Genomic DNA, 6,985 nt, shown 5'->3' with positions numbered 1-6,985 from the left:
TCAAATATAATTATCAAAACAACAAATATCCATCTCGTTTATATTTTGGGATAATAAACATCCATGTCATTGGTACTTTTGGATAACAAACATCCATCTCATTCGTACTTTTAACGTTAGATGTTCAAAAAGTTAATAAGAGATTTCTCATTTTATGATATGACTCTTCCCAATCCTCTCAACATAATTTATACAAAAATTTAATATTTTTATTACCAAATAAATTTTATTTAATAAATTTTTTTAAATATATATATATATATATATAACATTATCTTTATTTTTAATAACTACTTTTAACACTTAAATCAATGTGAATCATTAATATTTTAATTTCTTTATGCATTTTTATCTCATTTATTCATATCCCGGTTTTATAAGTTTATCTGATGGTGATTCTAAAAATCGATTCTAATTTTTTTTATTACTTATCGATAAAAATTCAAATATTAGAAAAATTAAAAACATTTTCTAAAATCATTACCAAACAAATGTCATATATTTATATCATCATCCAAATATCTAAAATTCATTATATGCTTCTAACAAGTAAAATTATAAGCTCGATAATTGACAGTGAAAAGACGACTGAAACAAAACTTTAGTTTTGTAAAACAAATAGTGCTTTCATAACAATCTTCTTCAACATAATTGGTGCATTGGACTAAATTATTAAGGGGTTAGTAATATTATTCCATTACCAAACAAACAACCTCCAATCAATTAATTGGCTAATAAAACAACCCATGTTAATTGGGTGTTGATAAGGCTACGACTCCTCCCTCCAAATTTTGGGCTCGTTTAATTCATTACGAGTTTGGTCAAACTCGTCACCAAAAAATATATGGATTTTTGGGTAATTCGAGAATTAATAAATAAGGGATCTCAAATGGCGTTGACAGAAAGAGAAGCCCACGTGTCCAGTGCTACAACCAGGTGTTTCGCGAGATATGTAATTTAAAACCTGTGGGTAATTGGGGGGTCCTGATTGGTTAACTGACCCAGAATACCAATAACTACAACCAATTTTTTAGTTGATGCGGCGGTCAACTGCCTTCCACCTAACAGCCCAGCCGAACCCTTGCGGTCGACGCTAGACTACTACACCTAAAAACTTTAAACTCATTCCTACGGGATCGTGGGGTTGTTTTTCTTTTTTTAATAATACTCTATAAAATAATGGTTGTGGGAAAATAAATTATTATATTTGTGAAAAAAAAAATCCAAAGGCTTTGTCTAGTTTCTAAAAGGTTTGAAAAAAAAAATACAAGAAAAAAATGAAAATTAAATAAAAAAATAAATTTAAAATTAATAATTATTTTTGTAGCATTTCTCAACTACCAAACATAATCAAAATAAACCTCGATAACCTAGGAATGTTGTCCTTATTTTAACAACTTATGATTAATTTTTAAGTTAATGTTCAATCTCTAAATTATAGAATTTGTTGTTTCTTGCCATTATGACACCATCTCGTAGAGTAAGGTGGTGTTTATTTTTTTGGCTTTTTACTTAATGCAATTTCTTTTTAGAATTTAGGTTGTTTGTTTTTTTAATTTTTAATGACTTATTACTAAATTTTTAAAATTTTTGGCTAAATAAAAAAAGCAAAAATATTTGGCTTTTTCTAAATAGAAAAAGCCAATTTTTGAAACCTCCCCTCAAAGCCCGACGCCCGACCTTAGCCCACCCATCCCCTCAAAGCTTTCTGCAATGGCATCCTCAACCCTCACCTCGTCCCCAAAGCGGTAATTTCTTCATTCTCCTCCTCCATCGCTCTTCATCCGAGACTACACAGTTGGAAAGACGCTTCACTTTCAATCAACATTGTTGATCTGATTGAGGGTAACCCTCAACCCAAATTTATTTTAGATTTTCGGATTTTAATAGAGCAGTCGAGTCTCATTTCCCAGTGCTTCTCTCTCTAAAACTCTCATTCTCTATTCTGGTTCACATATGCAAGTGCTCTTTTTAGGATTTTTAAGTTCACGTGTTGCAGGTCCTAAGATAATTTTAGGATTTCTAGGCTCTGTTAGAGGATCTGTGTGGGTGTTTCTTTTGTTTGAGTTCATTTTTAAGAAAAGATTTATAGGCTATTGATTTTGTTTGAGATTACAAAGAATGTGGGTATCGGGTATTTGGGTTTTTTTGTCTCAACAAGACCAAATCAGGAGTATTCAATGGGTAGTTGGGAGTTTAATTTCTATCTTTTGCAACCCTTTTGAATTAGTTGTTCAGACTCTCTTACACCATTTCTTTGATTGGAATGTGGATGCTTTGTTTGCTGAATTTTACTTGGGTTCTGTTTATGCATCATGTCCTTGTGATCGACTTCTGAATTTTTGGATTTGGTCCATGGGTATCCATCCTTTTAAACTCTCTAATGATCTGGCTACAGTGAGACTGTAGACTCTTATAGCATGTGCCTATATTTTCATATATAATCTATGGAATGTTTCTTGGATTCTGTTAGATGGGTTTAACGAACAGGGTTATAAGCTGCCCTGTTTATGGGTATGGTTTCTATTCCATCTTTGTAAAGTTTGCAGTGATGCACTGTTGTTGGATTTGTTTTGTTGAGGTTGGGCCGGAATTGATTCTATCTTAACTTTGAAGTAAAATTAATTCCATCTTTGTAAGTACTTCATAAGCCAGAAACTTTTAGACTCAACTGGCCCGTGTACATTTGCTTGAACTTGCCTTAGCATCTTTGCTGTTAAATGGCTGCAAATGTTGTTACATTGTATGCTTCAAAAATAGATATTTAATGATAGGAACTAACAATCTCTGTACCAACATTTTTTTTTTCTTTTCAAATGGTGAATATTGCTTGTCGTATTGGCTTTAGGAGTTACACTCTACACTCACAAATCAGATTTGGTGTCCTAAAACTGAGTTAAAGGGAGGTCTGTTATGCAGGTTGTAGCTATTTGAGGAAGAGATTAAGAAGATTTTAGCTGATTTAAGGTTAGCATACCTTTTCAAACTTTGTATCTGAGTTTACTCAGGGGAACACAATATGCTGTTATAGTGCATGAAATTAGTCCATGGGATTGAAACCTCTTCTAAGGGGAAAATTAGGGGAATGGGAGGAGTCGAATTAACCGTGGGGTAACAAAGCTACCATACTCATTAGAAGGTAAGTGAGCCCAATCTGTGAGAGATTACTAGCAACAAGTTCTTCACAATTATAGGAGTTTCTTATCCAACTATTATCATTGAGAAGATTCTCCACTTTGGCTTAAATCTGGTACAGAATAAAGCCTGCATGACTACATATTTTGGAGCATTGTTTGTGTGACATGCATGTAAACTGTCATGCGGTTTCATAGGCTAGTGATGTTTTAGTTCCTTTCATCCATTTTGTTGTATTATTGGGTTGTTTGCATTTACATCTATTTCTTTGTGGATTTTGTTTGTGAGCTTCATAGTGTATTTGGCCTTTATAATTTCATTTGTACTGATATCGTCCATGACTTTAATAGAATATGCAGAAAGTTTCTAGAATCATGCCTTCTATGCAAGTGTTGCATACCTCTAATCATCCAGTAACTAATTATTCTTTCTCTCCATTATTCGTTGGAGTTGCATCCCCTTGCCACAAAATGGAAGAAGGGATTTTACCCTGATAATGAACTATATAGCTGCTGAATGAACTTTCTCCATAAGAGATTAGTCATGTTTTAATTTGAATGATGCACTGAGGGTGGGTCATGGGCACTTGCATAAGTGTTATCATGTTATCCAATTCTACCACTGTTGATAGTCAATGGTTCCTTGAATTTGAGAGCCAGAGCATAAGATTCTAATATGAGTTTCTAATTGTCGCCACTGGCTACCCAATTGGTATTTCAGCAGTTAGTTTATGATAAATGCGATTGTCTTCCATTATAAAACATTCTTCTCCACATAAAGATCACAAGTTAAACTCCACATGACACTTCAATATAATAGGAATTTTGCATCTGAAAAAGAGTTTCCCTGAAGATTTTCATTCACATTGATATCACATGAGGGTTTAAAAAAAAAATTAATTGGCTTCTAGTTTCTGCATCAAGCCCAAAAGGCCAAAACAACTGGATTAGGTTTGGTTCAGTGAGTTGTGTTCAACATTAGAATTGGTTTATCTATCAACATAAAATCAGGCTCTCCTAAGTTTGGATCTAATTTTTCTATTTAGAATCCACCAATCTATGATAAAAACCTGACTTGACTCACTTTTATCAGGTTGGGTTGGTACATTGGTTTGCACACACCTTTTGCACCTTACTCAAATAGATACTTCAAACACAGAAAAATCCACCAAGAAAACCACTAGAAAAACATGTAATACAATAAGGTTGCCACTTCGTACAGAAAAAGAATAGGGAATACAATCTATTTGTATTCCCTATTCTTTATTGAGGTTTCTGCAGAGGATGGTTAGTGATGTCTGCAACTTGTGGGCTTTCTTCTTTCCCACTCTTACAAGTGTTATAAAGGTTATCCAATTTTCTTACTTTAGTTCAAGATTTAGCCCTCGTCTCTTTAGTGGTAGTTTTCAATTTTTTTAGTTCTTTGTCTTGGATTTGAATTCCTGAGCCATGTAATGCATTCTTATAGAGCTGATTTTTATGCATTGAAAAAAATGCATAAAAATGACTCCAAACAGATAACATAAAGACTAGCGTCTGCACCCTTGTCGCTAAAATTGCTAATTACCATTTGCAATACAAAATCCTTACCAAATATGTGTTAGTTCTTTGAGGGATTTGAGGGTTTAATTGAGATGGATATGTTTTGTTGTTTTTGAACCTTAAATTTCCACCAGAAGATGCACACAAGACGTAATTTTAAAGATGTTCCAACCTGTGAGTTTTATAGTTTTAAGCCTCATCAATATTTATAGTGGAACTAGCTCCTATCAGGAGAAAAACAGTTTGCAAACAGCACATCCATGCTGAATTCTGTTATACACCCAACTCTAAGTTTAGGGTCCTTTGTCTTTTCACTTTGATTTGAATTTTAGATTCACCCGGAAAATTAAAAAGCTCACAGTAGAGTTTTTGCTATTCTACTTCTGATGTACTCTTGTATCTTATTACATATAGCATTACCAGAGACCACCTATCAGGAAAAAATAAAAAAATAGTAGTAACAGAGACCAACCCAACTTGCATACCATGCAACTGAAGAGTCAAAGATTAAATAGATTATGCTATCCAGTCCCTCTTGGTAAATCCAACCAACTTGTTGACTATGAATTTGGAAAATTGAAATCAACCACATGATTAATTGCTCTCAACATGCCAGTGGTTGATGATTGTCTTTCATCCTAATTATTACTAGAGTTGAGCATTTTATTCTGATGGATACTCTTATTCTTTGTGGCAAGGACACTGCTTTTATAGCACTGCCATTTTTGTTAGATTCAGTAGCATGTATGCTCATTAGACGATGTTCTGGGCAACCTGTGTTGGAGTTGATTTGTTTGTTTGAGGTCTCTATATTGTATGTCTTGTACTTTTATTGGACCAAACTACATGCCTACGTGTGCATAGATTGTTTCTATCATGGGGGTGCATTAGGCCAAAATCTTATCACAGTTCTACCATCCACCGTTGAGCTATAAGAAATAGTCTCTTGATTCCGTCACCCTAATATGCTGAGTAATCAGTTTGAGTTATCTTCCCAGTTTGTATGTCAATCCAAGTGTTTTTTTCCCCTACCTCTGTCCTAGGAACCTTCTGTTCACCTTCCAAACCATTAAGCACTGGCATAGCTTTTTTTTTTTTTTGTCTTACCGAGTTGATACTCCTTTAATTATAAGCCTTTTCTCGTTGCAAATGGGTCCTCAACCAGAATGGAATGGTTGAGGACCCATGACTCCAAACAGATGGCACAAAGGACTCAGCTTGTTCCTACTGTTCAGCTGTTTAGTCATATCTATTATTTGTTGTGCATGCTGAACCAATGACTTTGCTTCACTTATGACCATAGTTTCAACTCCTTAACCGACTTTTGTTCATACTCAAACTTTACATTCATGAAGATTTTTATTTTATTTTATTTTATTGTCTCTAATTGAAAATTGAAAATTAATCATTAATGTTAGTTGGTTTTTTGTACAGTAATGAGTCAAAATGTTGATATTAGTAGGGCAAATTGGATTGACCCCATCCAAAGAAAGCACTTTATTGATCTTTGTCTTCAAGAGGCAAACAAAGGCTTTAGATCAGGTGGAGGTTTAAAGTCTAGTGCTTGGCCTCGAATTGCTGAAGAGTTGGAGAAGTTACTTGGAAAACGTTATACTTCAAAACAACTTAAGAATGGGTGGGATTACATGAAAAGACAATATCTCATTTGGAGTAAAATGATGACTATGACAGGACATGGTTACAACTCTGTAACCAAAACTTTTGATTGGCCAGCTGAAAAATGGGAAGAATATCTACAGGTAGTTTTTTTTATGGATTTGAGTGAATTTTAAAAATAATTGTCTTATATATGTATACATAACTAATTTGTTGTTTATCTTGTAAAATAGAAATATCCAGAAGCTAAACAATTCCATTTTAAACCATTAGCAAATGTGGAAGAATTAGAGGCATTGTTTGGAGGAGTGTTAGCTACTGGGTCTAAAAATTGGAGCTCTGAAGGAGTGATAGCTTCTGGGGCTGAGGAATCATCAACACATTCTACATCTATGCCTAGCAAAACTTCAATTAGTTTAGAAGAAGATGAGGATTTGCTAAGAAATACTAATGATGAAGCAGAAGGTTCTAAGAAAAAACAGAAGAAAGGAAAGAAAGAGCAAACTCAAGAAGAAATGAATAGAATAGTGAATGTGTTGGAGAATTTTAAAGGACCCTTAGTCAAAGAATGCATGAAGATTTTGAAGAGGCTCTTGACTTATGAGGATCCATTATACTATGTAGCAATTAATGCATTTTGCAAGAAGAAATAGTACAAAGAGGTGTGGATGGAGATGGAAAGTGACGAAGAG

At 33.8% G+C, this 6,985-nt stretch overlaps 1 protein-coding gene across 1 annotated transcript; it reads left to right on the top strand.

The window, feature by feature from the left end:
• The first annotated feature begins 4,604 nt into the window (after positions 1-4,604).
• LOC132253686 (L10-interacting MYB domain-containing protein-like) lies at positions 4,605-6,946 on the top strand. The gene is made up of 2 exons (XM_059736601.1): positions 4,605-6,436; positions 6,527-6,946. The coding sequence occupies exons 1-2, from the start codon at positions 6,113-6,115 to the stop codon at positions 6,944-6,946; spliced, it is 744 nt and encodes a 247-aa protein (XP_059592584.1). The 5' UTR covers positions 4,605-6,112.
• The last annotated feature ends 39 nt before the right edge of the window (positions 6,947-6,985 follow it).

This window comes from Vitis vinifera, chromosome 4, assembly GCF_030704535.1.
Source record: "Vitis vinifera cultivar Pinot Noir 40024 chromosome 4, ASM3070453v1".
Lineage (NCBI taxonomy): Eukaryota > Viridiplantae > Streptophyta > Magnoliopsida > Vitales > Vitaceae > Vitis > Vitis vinifera.
The sequence above is the reverse complement of the archived record's forward strand: the minus strand, read 5'-3'. Positions and strand labels throughout refer to the sequence as shown.